We start from the raw sequence: 21,810 nt of genomic DNA on the forward strand, positions 1-21,810 counted from the left end.
CTTGGAATCTGCAAAAATAATTAATGACACTTGTACTTTAACAGGCTTGAGTTTGGTTTTAGTTCCAAGGCATTGACTTTTCCTACAAACTAAGCTAATTTGCAGATACTCTTTTGGGCAGTTGAAAAAAAAGAGCCAAAATAACAGCATTCACTGGATCTTTGTGTCCCAAACAAGCAACTAAGGAAATTCAGAACAATTTGACTTTTGGTATAGATCTTTTCCAATATAAGAATTGTTGCTGGTACAATAAATCTTGTTCAAAAATTATCAATTAGGTTTGGACATGTTGTTCTTTTGCGCACTTCCATGATAAACCTCTATTTCTGTAATACTGTCAAAACTGAGGCAAGAAAATGTTTGACGGTTCCATTTTGAATAGGCCTGCAGAATAAACCGCAAATGTATCGTTATCGCGACATCAAGATGTGCAATATGCATACCGCAAAAGACAGAGAAAATCGCAATAAATGGTTACCTTAAATGTGCTAAAGCAAACTCATGGCAGCTTGAAATATTGTACAAATGAAATAAATCCCTTTATACATTAAACCAATCGGAAAAACCCGTTTACGTTGTTGATCAATCAGATGAGCCCTTTTATGTTTGATGTTTGCCTCCTACGTCGACAAGGGTCATTTGGAGTATAATTTTTTAAACTGTTGCAGCGAAATTGTAACGATGTTTTTGGTTGTTTTGCTATTTGTTTATATACCGCAAATTATATCGTTATCACAATATTAATCACCAATATCGCATATTGCAAGTTTTCCTCATATCGTGCAGCCCTAATTTTGAACAAGTAAACACTGATCAAAAGAGTTGTTCTGTTGCTGTCTGAACCTTATTGTTCTGTATAGCTGTGTAGGAAGACGTTGACAAGAGTTTTTAACACCTGTGTCCAAGAAAGTAATCCGCATTAGTGTTTTCAGACTGTTTTAGCCCCTGATCTCTCGTCTATGTTCACCTACAATTATCATGTCCATTTATTCCTTTTTTAAATTCGTGTCAGAATATTTTCCTCATCCAGACAGAGGTCTAGCTCAGCCTTCAAGCTGAAGGTTGTCTATTTTACTCATCTTTGTGCTGTACATTTTATTTCTATACCTTTTACTTTGTTTACTTTGGTAGAGAGTTGCATCGAATTCATACTTTTGTCTGTGAACAACAGATTCAATGACTCAAAACCCAATGTCATTTTGAAAAGTGCCCTGTGGTAGAGCCCTGCGCGGGACTATTTTCTTTATCCCTCTCCCGCCCGCGCCCGCTGAATTTTTGACCAATCCCGCCCGCTCCCGCAACGTATGCGTTACACTCCCGCCCGCTCCCGCAATATGTATGTCCACTCCCGCCCGCACCCGCAAAACTCATAGAATTTAGTCCCGCACAGTAATAGAGATGCATTGATTTTGTATCGTCTCCCGTCCCGCAGGAAAAAAACACGTATTTGTATTGATATTATTACTAAAGAGATTCATGTCCCTCCTCCAGCCTCATCTTTTGATGCATTCCTCTTTTGTGTAATGTGCAACTTAATTATTAAATATATTTTCACAAATCCTGTTCGGTTAAAAGTGTGCGTGTGTGCGCGCGCAGACAGACGGCCTGAAGCGCGCTCTTAGTAAGAGGCGGGGCGGGGCGCACCCCCAACAACAGGTTAGATGACAGAGGCCATTGGGCGTCTCTACCTGATGCCTTCACGGAGCTTCAGTACCTAAGAATCCAACAGCCGCTCAGCCTAACGTAGTCCGCTAATATATATTCATGAGATATTCATGGCAGCACTGATCCCGCGGGGTTTATTTTTTGCCGCCCGCTCCCGCCCGCAGCACAATTCAAACCGCCCAATCCCGCGAGATTTGGGTTGGGTCCCGCGGGACCCGGCGGGACCCAATCCCAATGCAGCCCTCTACCCTGTGGCTTTAGGTATGTTTATTTAGTTTGAATGTGTTAAATGTGAAAAAGTGGAATATTTTCTGATTGACTATATCTTGTCCACTGTAGGCTTACCTGCAATCTGTCAAATGCTCAATGGCGACCGACATGCCCATGGATATGATGTCGCCCCCTGACCCTCTCCCAGCCCAACCCCCTCCTCCTGCATTTGGTGCAGTTTTAGCTCAAGACCATGTTCCTGTTCAGCAACCAGCAGGTGCTCAAACCCCCGATACCACAAAGACCTCAAAGGACAACGTACAGCCTCCCCTGGCTCAGTCTGCAGACCCAGCGATACCTCCAGAACCGGTTTCTATGTCTGAGACCCCCACACCCCCTTTGTTGGCACCTACACAGCAGCCCCAGCCAGCCTTCACTGCCAAGAACCCCAGCTGTAAAATCATGACTTTCCGGCCCACAATGGAAGAGTTTAAAGACTTTGCCAAATATATTGTCTACATGGAGAGTCAAGGAGCTCATCGTGCTGGCCTGGCAAAAGTAAGGAGAAAACCACAACATATAATGATGTACCTGTAATGTAAAACTCCATTGATCAATAATCCCAATCACATGCACTCAAAAAAGATTCTGATATTTTTATTTTACGTCTCCTTTGGTTGACTCCAGGTGATTCCTCCAGAAGGCTGGAAGCCAAGAAAGTCTTATGACACCATTGAAGACATGGTGATACCAGCCCCCATCATGCAGGTTGTGACTGGTCAATCAGGCCTGTTCACTCAGTACAACATTCAGAAGAAATCCATGTCTGTTGGAGAATTCCGCAAGCTGGCCAACAGCAAGAAGTAAGATACTCCTAACTCTGTTGCTCCATTGATCAACGATTGCTTTCGTTTATTGTCTATGTATTCATTATTCATTCAAAGGTAACAGAGACCACTAAAGCCCTCAAAAGATATCTGATCAATTTAATCTCTACCTTCATGTTAAAGACTTGCTGGTCTAAAGCAAAAATCTTTTGCCTTTAATGATTTTATTAGAAATCTGTCAACCTTTAATTTTGTTACACTTTGCATATTCCACACAATGAACTTCATAAACTCTTCAAAACGGGAACAAAAAATTAAAGGGAAGCGAGAACAATGGAAGCTTTATTACATTATGAGAGAACACAACATCACATTTTATAAAATGAATTTGTGGATTAAGGAAGATTGATCCTAATTTGCTTTTCAGTTTAATTTCAAAGCAATAATGCAATCTCAGATTTAGTTTAACTTGTAGATCTTTATTGAAAACGTATTTCTGCCATCTAGTGGCTACACGTATTTTCAATAATATTGAACAAAAAATGGGAGTAACTTAACCTTTATTTTACATTTTTTGATGGACATTTGATAGTAATTTACAATCAGAATTCATTTAATGAAGAATTACCTAAATAACCATTGTGAAGTTTCCTTGAGTAAATGAGACATTTGTTGTGAAAATACCTTTATACATTTTCAAAAGAGACTATTATATTTCTGGTTAAAGTGCTGGTTTCTGAGTAGCTGTCTCAATAATTGGCCTTGTTTGTTTAGGTATTGCACGCCACGTCACAAAGACTTCGATGACCTGGAGAGGAAGTACTGGAAGAACCTGACATTCGTGTCGCCCATATATGGCGCGGATGTTGGTGGATCCATATATGATGAGGTGAGAATTGCAGGAGTAAACATGAATCATTTTAATTTTTCCATGCTAACTTAAAGATTATCTGATTTTTTAATTTTTCAATGATGGGATTTTATGGTGCTGCAAACTGTTTAAACTAAGTTAAAGGTAGAATGAGGTCATTTTACTCTTTGAATTACCATTGTAACTTCAGCTTGTATTTTTTCCAACATACTTCTGTTATATTTGTTTTATTGGAGTATGATTCGATCGTAAATATACTATACAGCATATTAAAACCTTAGACCCTCATTTTATAATTAGACTTTCAAGCTTTCATCAAAAATATTTCATCTGTACTTGGTAACATTTTCACTAATCTGATGCAAAAAAAAAAAAAGGAGTAATGTAATAATACAAGTACGTTGAGTGGATTTTTATTCATGTCAATAACATATTTCAGGACATCCAAGAGTGGAATATTGGCCACCTCAACACTCTGCTGGATATGGTGGAGCAGGAGTGTGGCATCGTCATCGAGGGGGTCAATACCCCATATTTGTATTTTGGCATGTGGAAAACCACCTTTGCATGGCACACTGAGGACATGGACCTCTACAGTATCAACTATCTGCACTTTGGACAACCAAAGTCCTGGTGAGTCACTTATTTTGTGTTTTGTTTACTTATTACAATATGCGGTCCCTTTTTATATAATTGCACTGAGATGGAACACAAAAGGTATATTTCTTACATCAGTCAAGGGCGATTAAGATTATTGCAATCATTGCAATGATGAGGCAGCACGTGTTCATCTGAGCTGCTCATGGAAGAGCATTTTTGGAGCCATACTACAAAATAAGAGCAGGTTTTTTGAACATTTGTATGTTGATGGCAGTTTGAGGTTTGAGCCACATCAGGACGTTAACAGGACAGACTAGTGATACTGTGAAAATAAAAGAAACACGGAAGAGAACCTCCAAAACAACCAAACACGCACATCTGGACTTAAAGGTGGAAATCGCGGAACTGGATCAGCTCTACTGGCCACCTGCAGTGCAAAGGATTGAAAACAGCATGGAGAAGGAGAGGGCGAGGGAAGATTGTAGGGAGCACACATAAATACAAAATGAAAATGCGGACAGTTGCATTTCAAATTTCCCTATCATTTTTCTCCAGAAATGGAGAATTGTAGTAACGTGAGATGGAGAAACCGATGCTCTTACAGAGTAAAGAAAAACATTTTTACTACGCAAGCCTGCTTTTTAAAATGCATGTAAACGTGTCACTGCAAATATTGTTGTGTTATATACTCTCCCCCTTTGGGAGCCCCCCCCCGTCCTTTTTGTCTATTTTACTTGTTTTTTATTATTATTCTTAAACTTTTGTGGGATGAGATAATTACAGGCTCTTAAACGGGCCATACTCCTTTAAAACACACACTCTCTTGTTTCACTCGTAGTGCAACGGTTTGTGAAATTAGGTCTATTCCCAAAGCAACTCTGCCTCCATCAAAGTCAGTTCCCATCATAGCCAGACATTTCCCCCCACACACTCACTTTGGTGGATGTGCAGAGAATAGCAGCTTTGGTTTGCTGTATTTCCCCTTCTTTACCCCTCTGTCAGTCTTTCACATTCCCAATCACGCTTACCCCCAACACAACATTAGATCTGCTGTCACATGAAGGATGAACTCTGAGCATGCGAGTGCAAGGTAGGGATAAGGGGAGTGTAAGAGAATTGAAAAGGATGTTTTGAACAGTCGCCCAGCTGTGCTTTCATGGCAGAGGAGGGTATTATAGATCCATCAGTTCACAACAACCTTTGTAGTCCAGCGGTTTTGAACCGTTCTCCTTTGACAGTTCCCAGAGGGTGGGAAGGACAGCAGGAGCATCTGCATATTAATTGTATTTTTGTACTACAGATTGGTTTCTGGGTGAGGTGTTGTGGGCTTTGACAAAATATTGATAATGAGTGAAAGTGCCTTCAGAGCTCCCGTAGATTTTTTTCTTGTTTTAAACCAAATTCTAGCCTCAAATGTGTAGTTTCTGCTGTTTGATAGAAATGGAAAATACAATCTTTATTTCCTCTGCAGATTTGATCTTAGAATATGTTTTTAATGTTTTATCTCTTTTTTTAGCTGATGTTACAGCTTTGTTGGGGTTGAATCTAAATAGGAGCTTTTTGGAATCTTGTCCCATCCCAACTAAATCCCGCACCTCTCCAGAGATGAGTAAAAGCTGAAGTCGTCGGTGTGTTGTGTTTGTGAGGCGCTCAGTATGCTGCCAGATTGACTTGCGTGTGGCTGCCATGGTAACAGTTGTTTTAGGAAGAGAAAAACAGGAGTGCTCATGGTGAATGGCAGATAATGTTTAGTTTGTTTAGTTTCGATGGAACAGAGCACCAAATGGATGCTCCCTGAAGTGCGGTTCTCTGAAATTTGTGCACCTTCAGTGGTTACACAATGGTTAGGAGTCTCGTTATTCATTTGGAGAACTTTATTTTCTACTTAATTAATCAAGGCTGATTCAGAAAGTTCAAGGTTGCTGTTTTGATTGAACAAGGAGACTTTACCTAAACTCTGGTTTATCTGATGTGGCTGCTGCAGATATGAGCTTTATGTAACATATGTGCGTTGTGTCGCATTGATATTAAACTAAAACAAGCTTCTCGTTATAATGGTAGGCTGTTAAGTGTCCACAACATATAATCTATTACAGAAGAGAGTTACTCCATCATCGATAACAGCCCAGCGCTAAATCTTAGCTTGCAGGAGAAACGGGTCCCTTTGTATGCTTTGATGGATAAAAAAAGGAAATTAGGCAGGGCTTAGGTCTAAGTGTTTTATGTGGGCACATTGGCACTACTTGATTATGCCTGTTGGGTAAATGCAACGAGTGGCTGATAATGAAAAAGCATCGCCCAAGGCCGAGTTATATTTGAAATAAATGCAAAGTTTCCAGTTAAGTCTGACGGATAATGGGATCTCCCGGCAGTCGTAGGTTATTACTTTTCATAGCCTTTTGTCCTGCAGCCACAGAGCAAGTGATGATTCTGATCCTATCGTTTTGTCTGATTTTTGTCTTACTCATTACCTGGTGTGCACAGGTAGGCAGAAATCAAATGTTTTCACACAAAGAAGGCAAAATGCAACTGCTTTCTTCAGGCTGGTTGCAACACTTGATAGGTTCATCTCAAAGGATTCTGTCAAATCCAGTTTTCGCACCGAAGATGCAGAGACATTAAGCTGATGGCTGGAAAGTCTGGAAATGTAATTAAACCTGTGAGCAGAGTGGCACTCTGAAGGTCTAAGCTTTAGCCTACAGGAGGCAGTGTGGCTCCATGGATTCTTTTCCCAAGTTTGATCAAAAACGGACTTCTACTTTAATTCTTTTCCCCCTCGGTCCCTGTCATATCTCATTCCCTCATTTTCTCCTCAGTTTGTTTCACAAGCTCGTGTGGATCAGCAGGAAGTGAGAGATGCGGGGTTTGTTCTGACCATAGATCATTGCCTAAAGTCTCTGTTGGGCTACACAACCCAGACGAAATCATTTCAGTAATAAGAAATATGTTAATATCTTCACATTTGAAACAGTTTGAGTGCAGCTTACTGACAGTCTGCTACTTAGTTTTCTAAATTAAATGCCCTGTAAGCGTACCATCTTACATTTTGGAAAATGCTTTTTGCTTTACTCCATCTACCTTGTTTAAAACTAGTGGAACAAGATTGTCAGAGAGGACAGGGAGCAAGAAGAAGAATAGATAAATTCATCTTAATATATATTTTTTCTATTGACCTTTTACAGAAAAATAAAATGTTATGAGAATTTAGTATATCATGTTAAGATTAGCAAGCCTTGTGTTACCATTCTTCACATATTGACAGGAATATCATCTTTCAGACAGCAAACATGAGTACAAGCATTTTTTTTTATAGTGGGGGAGTTTGATGGCTACATCACAGATAATTTCCTTTTCTAAACCAGTAAGTGCTGAGGACTGAGAAACAGCCCAGCACTCCCAGAAGAGTCATTTCTCCTGCTGCTGCCCTTCAGTCTTCTTGTCTGCTACATCGCTCTCTCCTCTCCTTTCCCTTCTCCTTAAAAACAAACCGTTACTTGTTTGAAGTATTTCACTAATAGACTCATTAAGCACACCAAGAGATGGATGAAGTCAGGTCCTCATGAAATGATTGTCCTCTTGTTTTCCTTTTTTTTTTGTGTGTGCAAACAAGAAACAGCACTGTTAGTGTTAAAGTCTCCCTCCGAAAATCTGTTGAGCTATTTTAAAAACATTCCCAGTGCTCTTTTAAGTATGATTTTAGCTCAAATTAAAAAATAACTGTCATTTTCTAGGGCACCATTTTTACAGAGCAGCAGTAGTTCATTAGAAATTCACCTCTGAATTGTGGGTACAACTGTGGGTGCGTAGTAAGCCCGCCTCCTCTTCGTCTCACCCATAACTTGGCAATCTGTTCACACGCTAGCCCGCTAGCTTATAGCCCTTCACACCACCAACCTAACAAAAATGATGGGCAATACTGGATCTATCCAGCGGTACAGTTTGGAGCCGGATGCCAGCTTAGACAAGGAAAAAGGAAGGCGTACATGGATCTATTTGTCTGCAAGTGGACGCATCAGAATGGAGCAGAGCAGGGAGCTTGTGGTCCGCTCTTGGATTTTCTACATCACCGATAATCACCGTTACCATCTGCTCCTGATTCACAATAAAAAAATACTCAGGAATTCAAGCTTACTATCATTTATATATATTTTCTCAATCTAGAGAAAATTGCCAAATTTGAGATAGAAACACTGACGAAAATGGAACGGATGCCTTAAAATCCCCAGTTTTTTTTTCAAAGCAGTGGATGATCTTTTCATCTTGTTTCTACAGGTACACCGTCCCTCCAGAGCACGGCAAAAGGTTGGAGAGATTGGCACAAGGTGAGTTTTTGCTTTGTTTTTGCTCTTGCAACAATTAGTGTTCAGTGAAAAGGTTAACTATTTCATTAGGCACACACTTTTTGTCATTTCGTAGTAGATTAGTCAAACAGAATAACTTGCCTCACCATTGTGAATAAATGAAGCAGCCGAGCATAAAGTGTTGTGGTGTCCTACATTCTTCAAACGTTTTCCAACTGCAGACACGCATGCGACAAGTTTGTGTAGGGGGGGATACCTTAAAGAAGTCCATGTGTGCTGTCATGTGTGCTGAGCAGATCAGGAAGGTTGAGGATGATGAATTTGAAGGACAGGCAGATTGAAGTGGGGCCAGCAGCATCAACAGTCTGTTCTGCAGAAGGCGAGGGGGGGGGGGGGGGGGGGGGGGAGCCGTCATGGTGAAGCTCAATGCAGCTAGACTCTGCAATGATGAATGCCTGTGCTGAATGCTCTGCTCTGCCTATAGGTGCTGAATTAATGCATGCTAGCTTGAATATTTCAGGATAGATGGATGACAAAGCTCGATGCATATGAGCTAGCGCCTTCTTGCATTTGTTCATGTGGTTCCATGAGGGGTGTTTTCATTGTCTGAGGAATAAAAATAAGATGTAAAGAAGTGATGCCTATCCATCATGCGTCTCCTTGTTCATTGGTGAACTCTTGCTTTCCTGCCCTTCGCTCTGTTGATCGATGGGGAATTAACTTCAGTGATATGTTGCTCAGACTGTGGTAGAGGATCAGAGCAAAGATGGAGAGCTGTCTAATTCAAAGAACAATTTCGATATAACCATATAGGAACCAACTAGCCGTTCCTCTGTGAGGTTCCACCTTTTAAAGGGCTGGCAGATCCATCCAGGTATGCAGATATTTCAATACACGATTGAAATGTGTTGCTGTGGTCTGCTCTTTTAGAATTTTAGCACAGTGAATCTCTATTAATATCAAATTAAATCCAGGTTTGGTCATCAAACAAAAGAAGCATCTGCTGATAAAAAACACTGTTTTTCATTTCGATAGCTTGCTAAAATAATTCTTCAACCTTTTTGAATCTTTTGACAGCACATAATAGTATTGCCCCCACCTGCCTGGAGGTCATCATGTTTTTCACTTGTATGTGCATCCATCACTCTGGAGCAAGCAGGGTCTGTTTACATCAGTTCACTTGACTTTTGTATGTTACTCCATAGTTTAATCTTTTTGCTCCCTATTAAAATGGAAAACTGTTTTTTAGTTGTTAGTTTCTGTGGGTCTGCACCTTTTAGCTCCTGTGATTGCAAAACTTGAAAAAAACTCAATGCCTTGAGTTACGCTGTTGATTTTTTATTTATTTTTTTTAGTCTCTCTCACTACCATATTTTAATGTTTGTTTGATGCACCCTAAAGAAAAATATCCTTCTGTTTTAATAATTTATTTAAAAAGAATAAAGTCCTATTTGAACTTTATAGTCTAAAATAGTCCATATTTTAAAAACTGTTTTTTGTTAAAGAAAAAAACTTTTCAATTTATGGGCCACAAAAGGTAAAATTCAATAGAAGGGCTGGACCAGAAGTGTTTCAGTAATCCACCTTACAAACAAATGACAGAACATGGAAACTGGACAAAAACATGCTTGAATTTTGGTTGAAAACTAATATACAGATTTTAAAACAGAACATTTTTGTTCGTATTTTCACTATTTGATGTACCCCGCGTTAGGCACAAACTTAGAAAAATGCTGCATTCATGTGGTGTTTGAATGAACGGAAAACTGAAAAACAACAAATTTGACATGACAATCCAACACCACATGGATGCCCAGTAACTTTCTGCATCTAAACAACGGTCAATTTATTTGTAGTGCACCCTCTATGAGAATACTTTAGAATTACAGGGGGAAAAAACCAATGGATTATTAATATAATTTAATGAATAAAATTGTGTTTTCATTCATTCATTCATAATATTTTAATAAAATAAACAATACTCTTTATGGAATAGAAAAACACCAAAAAGTCTTTGTGATCTTAAAAGAAATAAGTCAGGACAAAGTAGGCTACATTTAAAACATCATGTCTTAGTCTCTTTGAGACTTTGGAGGGCTGCAGCTCCTCGCACATCTCACAGTTTGCACTTAACTTCAGCTGAGCAGCTGCGCTGTGTCCTGCACAACTGTGAAGTCAAATATTTATGCATTATTTCATCAGTACAGTGGTCACTCGTTTTTGCCTCAGTAACGATCTAAAAAGAACCAGTGAAGATGAAATCCGTGAACTTCTCAAACTTTCTACACTTTTCTTAGACAGACATGAACATTTTCAGACTTTTCTCTGTTTAAGAGATAGAAAAATAGAAAATAATCCAGGATCTGTACAGGAGACGCAGCACAGCACGGAGGGGGTTGGTGAACAAGGTTGCCAGCCAATCAGGACACAGAACAGGGTGCACTGTTTGAAAGAAAAAAAGGTTGAGAATAATCAATAATCAGAGACTGAAAGATGAACAGCGATGTAGAAAGAGAACACTGTATTCTGTTTTATCTGACAGGGCTTTTAAGGGAACTTTAGATTGGGGCACAGACTATAGGATGGCGGTATATGATGTCTTATACCATGGTCCGGGTGAATACTCGATTTTGATTGGCTCCTGGGTGTGCATTAAAAAGTGATATACCACAAGATAACCGCACGGTGAAAAAAGAAGTTCCAGTCACCTAGCTTAAATGTTCTGTATCACTGCGCCGGCTTCAATAAAAAAAAACTTTTGCTTCATCATTTGGACAAAAACAAGTGGTAAGAGGTGAACTTTCTCTCTGAATTGATGCTTTATTCAACCAATTGGAAAGATCAGCATATATATAGCGCTTTATATCGCCAAGTGTTGACTTCAGCGGTGGTGCGGCGCGACGCACCACCGCTTTTTGTGAGAAAAGCGATCCAAATTGGAAAAAAAACAAGAATTAAGGACTAAAAACGGGTTACTATTTATTTCCTCTGTAAGTGACCATGGTATAAGCGGGTTAATGTCCTTCGAAGTATGCATTATCACTTTTTAACGCACTTCGTGGAAGCAACCGTTCAGGCTTCCACGCCGTGCGTTAAAAAGTGATAATGCAGACTTTGTTGGCCATTAACCCTTACACGTTCTATGCAGGTCTTGATCGCGTGGTCAGATTAAAAGAAAAAATAAATCGTGCGTCTCTGATATTGTTTAGCAGGCCGGATCCAGCCCGCGGGTCGTAATTTGCCCACCCCTGAACTCAGAACCTCAAATAACTGGTTCAAATGGGAAAAAATAAATAAGAGAACAACTAATTTATTGTTCTATAAAGAAACATACGTATACTATTCTTCCTCTTTCTTTCCTGATTAGCTACCCAGCATTTATTGATCTGAACCAAATAAACTACGACAATGTGTAGGGATGTGTAGTTTACAGAATTTAAATACTCTTTAAATAAGATAGTGAGCTTCATGTCTTCTTTTAGTCGCAGCTGGCAGTTGAAGCAGAAAAGTGCCAGCATAGTTTAACAGGTGCCCACTGAACTATCAAAGCCACCGCCTGCACCCTCTGCCAAAAGTTTATGACCTCCTAAAGTAACTGTTATGTGTGTAGCAGGAATAACAAATTGGACTGAAACAATGACGATCTGGTTTAACACAGCAGCCTCGTCATTTGTCATCAGTGCATTATTTCAGCTGCAGTGTTGGCGGCAGCAACCTAATTCACCACCCTTAAAAAGACAGAATGAAGCCTTTAAGTTAATATTACCCCACGGAGAGCTCAGAGAGCCAGCTGCATTTTAATGGGGATTAATACCCAGACTCTGTCGGCACATTATTCGCCTTTATCAGCTCCAACAAGCAGGCAGACAATGAGAGTGTATGGGTCGCTCTGTCTCATCCTTTGCTTTGTAGGGTGGAACAGAGGCTGAAACAATGTCGTGAAAATGAAGGATGAAATTGGTGCCGATTATACTGTCAGTCACATTAAAGTTTAACTGGGATGAGGCTCAGATGAACTTTGTAGCTCTGCTGGGTACAGTCAGCAAAGAGTGGGAGAAATACTTTCTTTGGATTATGCAGTGGCATCTCCAAGAGCACAAATGAGCCTTTGTTAAGAAAGCAAAGTTAGGACTCAAAGGTCCAAAAATCCATTTGCATTCTAATTAAATTATTATTTTCTTAGCAGAGTCAACTTTTTTATTTTTTATTTTTTTGCTTCTCCTCTCGAGTTTGTGTAAATTTACTGAACTGATTTTAAATGCAGACCCACTCCAGTCATCTTTTGGTGTATTTTAAAAGTGTTCTCAGTGATCTTTTAGGCTGAATCCAAATTCATTTTCTACCCCTACGGCTTCTCCTTTCACAAAGCTGAGAGTTATGGAAAAATTGTCTTCAAATCTTCCAATCGATGACATCATCAATAGTCGCCGTCATCTACGTTAGTGCGTAGCTGCCAGCGCTTGGAAAATGCATAACAACATCCCTTTTATAACTGTAAAAGTCATGCAAAAACAAAAAGTCAATACTTGCATTTAAATGTAAACTTCTGTGCTTCAGAGCACACCCACGTGAAGAAATGCGTTTTTCTTCCACGTCGATCTGGCAGAGGGATATCCTATAAAGTTCAGAAACCACTACAGCTCCAAATGCCCCTGCAATTTGAGCAATGAGGAGGAGGCAGAGGGCTAGAGAATGAATTTGGAATTGGCCTTAGTCATGATTATGCTGATTTTAGTCTAAATCCAAAAAGTTGTTGTCTACGACATAGTTTTTGCAGAGGTAGTTCATTAGAAACTCACCTCTGTTGTCGGCAAAACCAAGCTAATTCACAACAATTTCAATCAAGAAATACTCAGAATGCCTTTTTGAGCGTAATTTTCTTTTTTAAATGTCCTCCATCATCAGAAAATAGCCATAAGAACCTGTAAAATAACACTATTTTCATCAGATTGGCTCTTGAGGGAGACCAAATTTGCTTGTTGGTTAGTTAATATCTGTACTGAATTTCTTTGTGATCCCTTGTGTTTTTAGTGTTACATTTTACTCCTGTCAATCCTTTTAAAAGCTCGTTTTAAACAAGAAAATCAGATCTTCATACACATATTTTCTCTGGTTTCTCTGAATAGAATGGGTTTTTCTTATGACAGCACACAGTTTCAACTTCTAGCTGCAGTAAGCCTTTGTACTGTTGAGGTCCATCAGATTTACTCTGAAATCCAATCTGCAGGTGCACTATCAATGCACATACATGCACTGCAGTGATGGGATTATGCCACACTTAAGGCTCTAAATGAATTTATTTCTGTGTCAAGGGGAAGCAGGGTTTCTTTTTCCAGGTTATGGAATTAACAGTAATCTGATAAACACACATATGTCAGCTGGAAAAAGTGGCCTAATTGACGGTTTGGAAATGCATTTCTAACATAGAAAAGCTGTTAACAATCCAATTTAAGCAACAAAGCTGTTTTCTCCAATGATTTCTTTAGTATCCCCATTTTTTTTTCACTGTTTAATTTCTAAGCTCTGTCTTGTCATTTCTCAGACAATGTCTGAAAATTACTTATGGTCTCATCATTTATCTTTTACTTAAAACGTTTTATAATAGCACATTTTTGTCTCTTCCTGCAGGCTTTTTCCCTGGCAGCTCACAAGGCTGCGACGCCTTCCTGCGCCACAAGATGACACTGATCTCTCCATCTATCCTGAAAAAATACAGCATTCCTTTTGACAGGGTGAGTGACTTATAATCCATCCCTTCATAGCCCATTCAATAGCTGATTATGTCCACCAACCATAGAAAGATGAGTTATTAAACTCATCTGTAGCCTTCTTTCACTCCTAAGTTTAGGCAATTAAAAAATGCAATAATATAATCTAATGCAAAAATATTAATGATAATAATAATCACAATGCTCCTGGCAAGGACACTGACAGGATTAAAGTTGCTATGGGATATTATTTATACAGGTAAAGTCGTTATTTTGTATCCTTTTATTTAAATAGGAGAATGACAAATTTGATGTCACTTGTATCAGTTCCTCAAAGCTAATTGGCATCGCCTCACTTTTTTGAGCTGCTCAGCTTGTAGTTCAAACCTCTGCCTTGGAAAAATGCAATGAAAAGTAGGAGGTAAGGGGTAGAAATCTCAAGTTCCTCACAGCTAGGCCCTCCACCCAACTCAGCACCCCCCCCCCCCCCCCCTTCAGGACATCATTAAAATAGCGACGTGTTATGTGTAACACACCCACAGTTTTTCCTGACTCATGTACAAAAATATATCTGTCTTGTGTTTTTGAACATAGCAAAGAGGGGGATGTTTGATATCTGACTCAATGCTCTTTGAGGAAGGAGCTGATCGGGTCTCCGCTCAGCTTGATGTGTCTCTTGATTGAAGGAATCCAGGCGTCGCATAGAAATTGAAATCCACAACCACTTATACTTAGTGCTTAGGTTTTAAAGGAGACACTGTGAGTAGAAAAAAAAATGTTCTCAAATGTCCCAACATTCTCTGAATAATACTGAGCTTGTGGTAAGATGCTGGGAGCTGCAAATTCTTTTTGATCATCCAAAATTCCCACAAAATCTCTGATGGCAACAAAATACATTGAAGAATGTCGAGAATTCATTTCCCCCCTTTTTCTCCATATTTAAACAGATAACCCAGAATGAAGGGGAGTTTATGATCACTTTTCCTTATGGCTACCACGCTGGGTTCAACCATGGCTTTAACTGTGCAGAATCCACCAACTTTGCCACTCTGCGCTGGGTGGACTATGGCAAAAATGCTACACTGGTAAGTGTTACATCGGTCTTGTTGTAGTGAGGATAGGAGATGTTTCAACGTCTGGGTAAAAGAGCCTTAAAAGAGAAATTAACTGAGCTCTCGAAACTCTAGCAGTGATCCAAAAGTGAAAGTTTTCGTCTGAGTGTGTGCCTCAAGTTTAAAACTGACCTTATACTTTTGTGCTATTTAAAGCAGTATAACAAAAAATACATTTACAATATCCTGCTTGTGGGGTTTTAACCTTCAGGTGCACGACTGACTTTAACCTACACTTTTCCATAAGTGGATCTTTAATTACCTCACCTATTTGGACTTATTTATGCACCTAAAGGTAACTTTAAGGGGGAAAAACTGCAGTATAATGTTTTCAACCAAGGTAAGTACTTGGAATGTGAGAAAAAAAAATCACAGTTTATGTTTTCTGCCATTAATTCCTCTAATAGTTCCTGTGCTGGTGACCTCAAGTGACCTAAATTTTGCAGCTGTATTTAGTACAACTGCTATGTAGGAATCTGGTGTCTTTTTTGTACTAATAGTGAAAATGTAGTAAGCAAACAAATCTTACTTTATAGTCAACATGAAGCTTTGCATTTGTAATTCTTTTTATTTCAGTCTCTACACCCAAACCTATGATCTGGAACAACAGCGATACTTGATTTACACTAAGACTATACTGCTGTTGCATAAATAAAATTAATAAATTAATAAATAAATTGTCCCATAACTTGATTTGATTAAAATGAAAATGCCGACGGCAGCTGCAGTCCAGCCAGCATTTTCCTGTGTGACGCTGCAACAGGTTTTAATACAGTTTCTGGGATCTTTTCTTTTTGCATTTTTAATTTGATCTAAGCCGGAGATATTGCAGCTCTCTAAAGAAGATGAAAACATATACTTTAAACTGAACTGGCTGGGGTTTTTTTTTTTCATACAAAGGAAGACTTGGATGACATCAAATGTAAAAGCATCCACCAGTCTGCTGCACACCATCTGTTACCAACACCAACTGTACCCTCACACCTTTGCACTGAAGCAAACAGCCCCCTCGCCTCTGGGCTGTTGAGCATGAAATTGACAAGGCATGGATTGGTTATGGACGAGAGCCCGACTACAGTGTCCTCTGGAAGACCCCCCCCCCCCCCCCCCCTTTACACCCCACTTAATTTTCCTGTTCCATCATCTTTACTCTCTTTACATGTGTCCCCACTCTCTCTGCTTCGTCTATACTCGACTGCTTGTCAGATTTATGAGGTGCCCGTTTGCAGAAGTACATCTTCCGCCTTCCCCCGCGTTCTCTCTTTAGTGTTTCCCACAATACCAGTGGCCTCTTGTAATTTAAGAACCGGTAGAGCAGGCCCCAAAACTCGGGGGGAGCATCTCCAGCACGCTTTGCCTCCTTTTGATAAAGAAAAGTCTTGTCTGCATACCAACGTAGGTCTGTAAATCAACACACATGGAGATGCAGAGCCCATAAACAGGTCGTTGTGGATCCTTCTTGCTTTTCTTCTCTTTGGACAGGAATCTCCCCATTGTTTTAAGGGCATGTTTGTGCTTTAGAGCTGAATGGTAAATGGCACATACTTATATAGTACCTTTTTAGCTTCTCAGAAGGTTTTAAGTGCTTTATAAGCTTTTGGTAGTTAGGGAATAATTAGTGAATTTGGACATGGCGACTAACTCTTCGTTATTTTTTTACATTTTGTTAAATGAATGCTTGTAACCCAACTCTGCTGTCTAGTTTGTCCATAAAAGTCTTTCTTTTTGCTTCCTAATCTTTCTCTGTCAGCATTTGGCTGGAGCAGTCATCTCTGAACTCATTTGGCGCTTTCTTCTCTCTCTGCCGCCACTGCCGACCAAGCTTCATTCTGTCAGCACCAAAGTGGACAGTGAACGATGGGGCTCAGTATAGAATTTGTCACCGTTTTGGGGCTGCAAGCAGATCACACAGAGGAGGAAAAATGGAGCTTGACCATGTTTTGCAGCATCCTCTCCACCCTGTTCTGGACAAACAGCGGAGCTCCTTCTCCAGGAGGCTCAGACTGCTCCGCTCCAAAACTAACAGACACCGGAAATCCTTCCTACCAAACACAATAACACTTTACCATAACTCACATTTTTGCACATATTTACCTGTATTGTCTGGAAACAGCTTTTTAAATTTTCCCACCTTATTTGTTTACATTTAAAATGTAAACGAACAAATTTCCCACGTGTGGGATCAATAAAGTAATTCTGATTCTGATTATCGTGGACAGCTAGGAAGAAAAATATCTATCAGTGATCGAAGGAAATTCTTATGTGCGTCTCTAAAAACAAAGTCCCTGGAGTGGAAATGGTTTGGCTTAAGAATCTGCAGGATTATTAGTGAAAGTCTGTTTCTGTTTGCTGCTATTCCTCCTGGATTTCACTGGGATTTTTTTCTCTGAGAGCAGCTGAAATTCTCCTCACTTTTCCATAAGAAAATGCACCTTTTTTTCTACTCTATATCTTTAATATAGATCCACCTTCCATTTTTTTAGTTTGCTCACTTGTTTTGTGTTGAACATCATTTTTGTTAAATAATCTTTATCATGCTGGCCAAACTTGCAGCAAATGCTGTTTATACACCAGTTAATAGACATGGAAGACGTCAAATTAGCAAACTTGTTTTAGTTTTCTATTGGTTTCATCATGGGAGGAGAGATAAAAGGTGTGACGAACACATCAACACTCTTAGTGCGCATGAAATCCCAATGAGCCACAAGGAGAGTGAAAGAACGTTCAAATCACTGTCTGATGCAACTTGAGCTTTAAATACTGAGTTAAATGCAACTTTGAGCGAAAGTGAATATCATTTGATCCACACATTTAGTAAATGTAACCCTTTTTCATGTACCTGCCAATGTCTTTTGTGCCACATGTGTGTTGTCCACTGGGTTGCCACTTGGTGCTATTTCCGTTATAGCAAATATAATTCCTTTATCCAATTTATAATTTTTTTGATTTTCTTGAAACAGACAAACCCACATAATCTAAATCATTCAGATTGGGATTAATCAAGATGGATCAGATTCAAACCTGGATTTGACCTTTATTCTGTATGATTACACAGAACATTTTAGCTTAAGGGAAATGTCCAGTCTTTTGTTTCACCACAATGGAAAACGCATCAAAGTCTCATGCTGGGGACAGTGTTTGACTCGACCCCACCCCCAGTGTGCGCTCCAGCGCAATCCACCCCACACCGCATTTTAATGTCTCCGCCTGTCAAGTGCCAGGATGAGTTGAAGGCTGGATATTGTTTTGGTCTGAAGGTTTGAGCTGTTGTGTTTCTTGTAATTGAACATAAGGTTCTGAGTACAGCTCAGAGTGGGATTGGGCCAGAATGTAATACAGCAAGCCAGGCATAAAAGAAAACATTTCCATCTTTCCTGTGCTCCCTCCGTTTCTGTAATGTGCATTTCTCTCATTACTGTACTGCTTTTTGTCGGGGCTTTTATTTTTCTGCTCGCTTGAATTCTGTTCTCTTGGTCCCTCATACAGCTTCTAGTGTATTTAAGCAGCAGTTTGGTCATTGTGGCTTAAAGTCATTAAGGCTTGTAGAAAACACATTTTGCAGCGTAAAGGGTCACCAGATGAAGCTGTCCCTCTCATTCTCTCCCTTTGTATTTGTCTAACTTAGTGGTCTGCACAGAAAGACTGGCTGTTAAGGCTGGTTTCTACAGAAGCTGGAGTCTCTGCCTGTGTTTCATTATTTGTTTGGGACATGAAAACACTATAAATGGTGTCAATTCCAATAAAATTGAGTTTTGGTTTGATGAAGTTTAAGGCAGTCTTTGTGTACAATACTGTGTTTTTCGGAGTATAGGCCACTTTTTTGGCCTAGTTTGGCCGGTGGTGTGATGTCATGATTTTTTTTTTTAACCCTTGTGTTATCTTAGATGACCCCACCCTTACATTGACGTGTTCTCCCTACCATGACAAAGGTGGATAAAGGTGGAAAGATTTCATGTAATCCATGGACACCAGTGAAGATCACAAATCATTGAAGAAAAAAGGTTCAGCGCACTGTCTAGTGGGTCTAGATGACCCAACTCCCAACGTTAAAGTGCCTAGGATAGCACAAGGGTTAATTAATAGCCTTGTGTGTTTGTTATTTTCCCACCAACAACAGCTAGGGGGCACTGTAGATAAGTGTATCAGTATTTGCTACTGAGCACTGCAAAAGTAGTTCTGGCCTCGGCTGAGTTGTTTAAAAGTCACACAGACAATGAAGAATTCAACGGATTTAGTGGTTTAAAGTGGTAAGACGAGTTTAGTTGACTTGTTAGCATGTTCCTTATGCTATGGTTTCTGAATAATTGTTCATATCTTGCGCTGATATACTGGACACTTACTCGATTCCTCCTGTGTTTCATGAAGCTAAATATGGTTACGGTAATGAAGTGTGTATATGTTTTTTGTGGTCATGATTTGCCTTTCAAGATGAAATGTATGTTTTTGGTCCTGCAATTTTTTTAAATAGGTGTCTCCTAAAAGTTTGTCTTATACTCCAGTGCGACTCATATGTGCTTTTTATTCTTCTTCATGATGCTTTTTTTTGCGTCTACAACTTGTACTCCGGAGCAACTGATTGTCCAAAAAATGATAAAGTCAAAAGGGATTTTTTTTTGTTGTTGTATGAATGAATTGTCTTTCTTTAGAAAGCATGAGCTTTGTATACATTTAGATGACGAAAATCCAAAGTTGTAATAAACTTTTAGCCAGCAGGTTTTTCTTCAGTCTGACCCATTGACTGTATAATGTAGAACTGGACAAATCGCGTTTGGCGTCACCAATGAAAAATGCCTCACTTCCTGTTCCAACCAAATCAAGTCTATTCAGTCGCCATTTTTCCACAATATGTCTGTCGCCATGTTGGAACCAGACTTCCTCAGTTAGCTGTGATTGGTCCATCTACATTTCTATGGCAACCACTCTCTCCATTCAGGAGTGAGCATGTTGGAAGGCCACGCCCCTTCCACTGAAGGCGGACTCGGGGGAATACTTCAAACGTTAGACGTGAGGTCACCTGCTTTTATCGAGCCATCTGATTGGTCAGTTTATAACCTGAATAACTTGCTCTAAAGCAAAAACATAACGAAAAAAGTTAGGATTAGCAAGAACAAAAGGTAGTAGAGCCAGAATGGTTATTCTGACGAACATAATGACTGAGTAATAGCTGTGTATTTCTCTATAGAAGTCTATGAGAACTTGGCTTTTTGGGACCAGCGGGTATTTGGATTGCAAGCGGGGAGGTTTTGTTCAGTCCAGTTATCATTTACTGTCAGTCGTCTGACCTCGTCTTTCCTCTTTTTGTTATTTTACAGTGTTCCTGTCGTAAGGACATGGTGAAGATCTCCATGGATGTGTTTGTCCGCCGCCTGCAGCCGGATCGCTATGAGCTGTGGAAGCAGGGCAAAGACATGACGGTGCTGGACCACTTGAAGCCCACCGAGCTGGACAGTCCTGAGCTGGAGCGCTGGAGGCAGCATCGAGTTACTTTCCGCATGAACCTCCTGCGCAGGTAAGAGGAGTCAAACTCCATTAACTTAGGTGGACAGGTTGTGTTTTTCTGATAATGTATTTGCGACTGAACTTATTCATACTTGCACATCAACTTTGCTGCTCGAAGAGCAGCAGAATATGCGCCAGGAATGGAGAGAGATTGTTAACTGGGTATAATCTCTGTTGCTCTCCTCGTAAAGGTATCTTAGTCCGTTTGTCTTTCTTTCTTTTTTGAGTTGTTAGGATGTTGGAGGTTGTTTTAACCCAACACCTGAAGTGCGAATCACGTCCGGTGGGAATGCAGCATTAGATTAGTGTTCTAAAAGGCTCTTGTGTGTGATGTTGAGTTTTCTTTGACCGTCTCTCTCGGCGCCTCCCCAGAGCCATGCAAAAGATGAAAATGTTACGTCGTCTGAAGCTGGAGGAGGTGAAGGTCCTGGCAGAGGAGGGAATTTCTCTGAATGCTGCAGAGTATCAGCGCCAGGTGGAGGAACGTGAAGCTCAGCGCAAAAAGGAAAGGGAGGAGCGTTTAGCTCGAGAGGCCCTGATGACTCTGGAGGCCATGGAGCGGGAGGAGCAGGAGGCTGCTGCTAAAGCTGCAGAGACTCCAGCTGCTGACAGTGACAACAATATTAACCGTAGGAGACTGTAGTTATTATATTTTTGTTCAGACTATATAGTTAAGAAATCCTCCGTAATGACTTCAAATTCTTGTTTTAAAGCCCAAGGACAAGAAGTCCAACTACAGATCGGAACAGATGATGTTGACAAAAAGAAGCACAAAAAGCAGAAGAGGACTTCTAATGCTTTGTCTGGATTTGAAGAAGTCTTTGAGGAGTTCGCCAAATCGACCATGAAGAATTCAGCCAACATGATCAATGATTTCCCAGCAGACAATAAAGTGGATGTGACTCAGGTGAGACTCCAGAGATGAGTTATACTTTAATGTTTTTGGCTTGCAAGGGAAAACGCAACAGCTTTTTTATTTTAAAACCAATTCAAACACATAAAAATAACAATTCAGTT

At 39.9% G+C, this 21,810-nt stretch overlaps 1 protein-coding gene across 1 annotated transcript in view; it reads left to right on the plus strand.

The window, feature by feature from the left end:
• Positions 1-21,810, plus strand: part of LOC101173928 (lysine-specific demethylase 4B) — a 38,857-nt gene that overhangs the window by 6,320 nt on the left and 10,727 nt on the right. Inside the window, exons 2-11 of the mRNA XM_011473954.3 lie at positions 2,005-2,433; positions 2,563-2,738; positions 3,477-3,591; positions 4,013-4,206; positions 8,446-8,495; positions 14,103-14,206; positions 15,130-15,267; positions 20,607-20,803; positions 21,166-21,422; positions 21,507-21,700. Of these exons, the coding sequence (XP_011472256.1) occupies positions 2,032-2,433; positions 2,563-2,738; positions 3,477-3,591; positions 4,013-4,206; positions 8,446-8,495; positions 14,103-14,206; positions 15,130-15,267; positions 20,607-20,803; positions 21,166-21,422; positions 21,507-21,700 (1,827 nt within the window). The 5' untranslated portion in view covers positions 2,005-2,031. The remainder of the gene's footprint in view (positions 1-2,004; positions 2,434-2,562; positions 2,739-3,476; positions 3,592-4,012; positions 4,207-8,445; positions 8,496-14,102; positions 14,207-15,129; positions 15,268-20,606; positions 20,804-21,165; positions 21,423-21,506; positions 21,701-21,810) is intronic.

This window comes from Oryzias latipes, chromosome 4 (assembly GCF_002234675.1).
Source record: "Oryzias latipes chromosome 4, ASM223467v1".
Lineage (NCBI taxonomy): Eukaryota > Metazoa > Chordata > Actinopteri > Beloniformes > Adrianichthyidae > Oryzias > Oryzias latipes.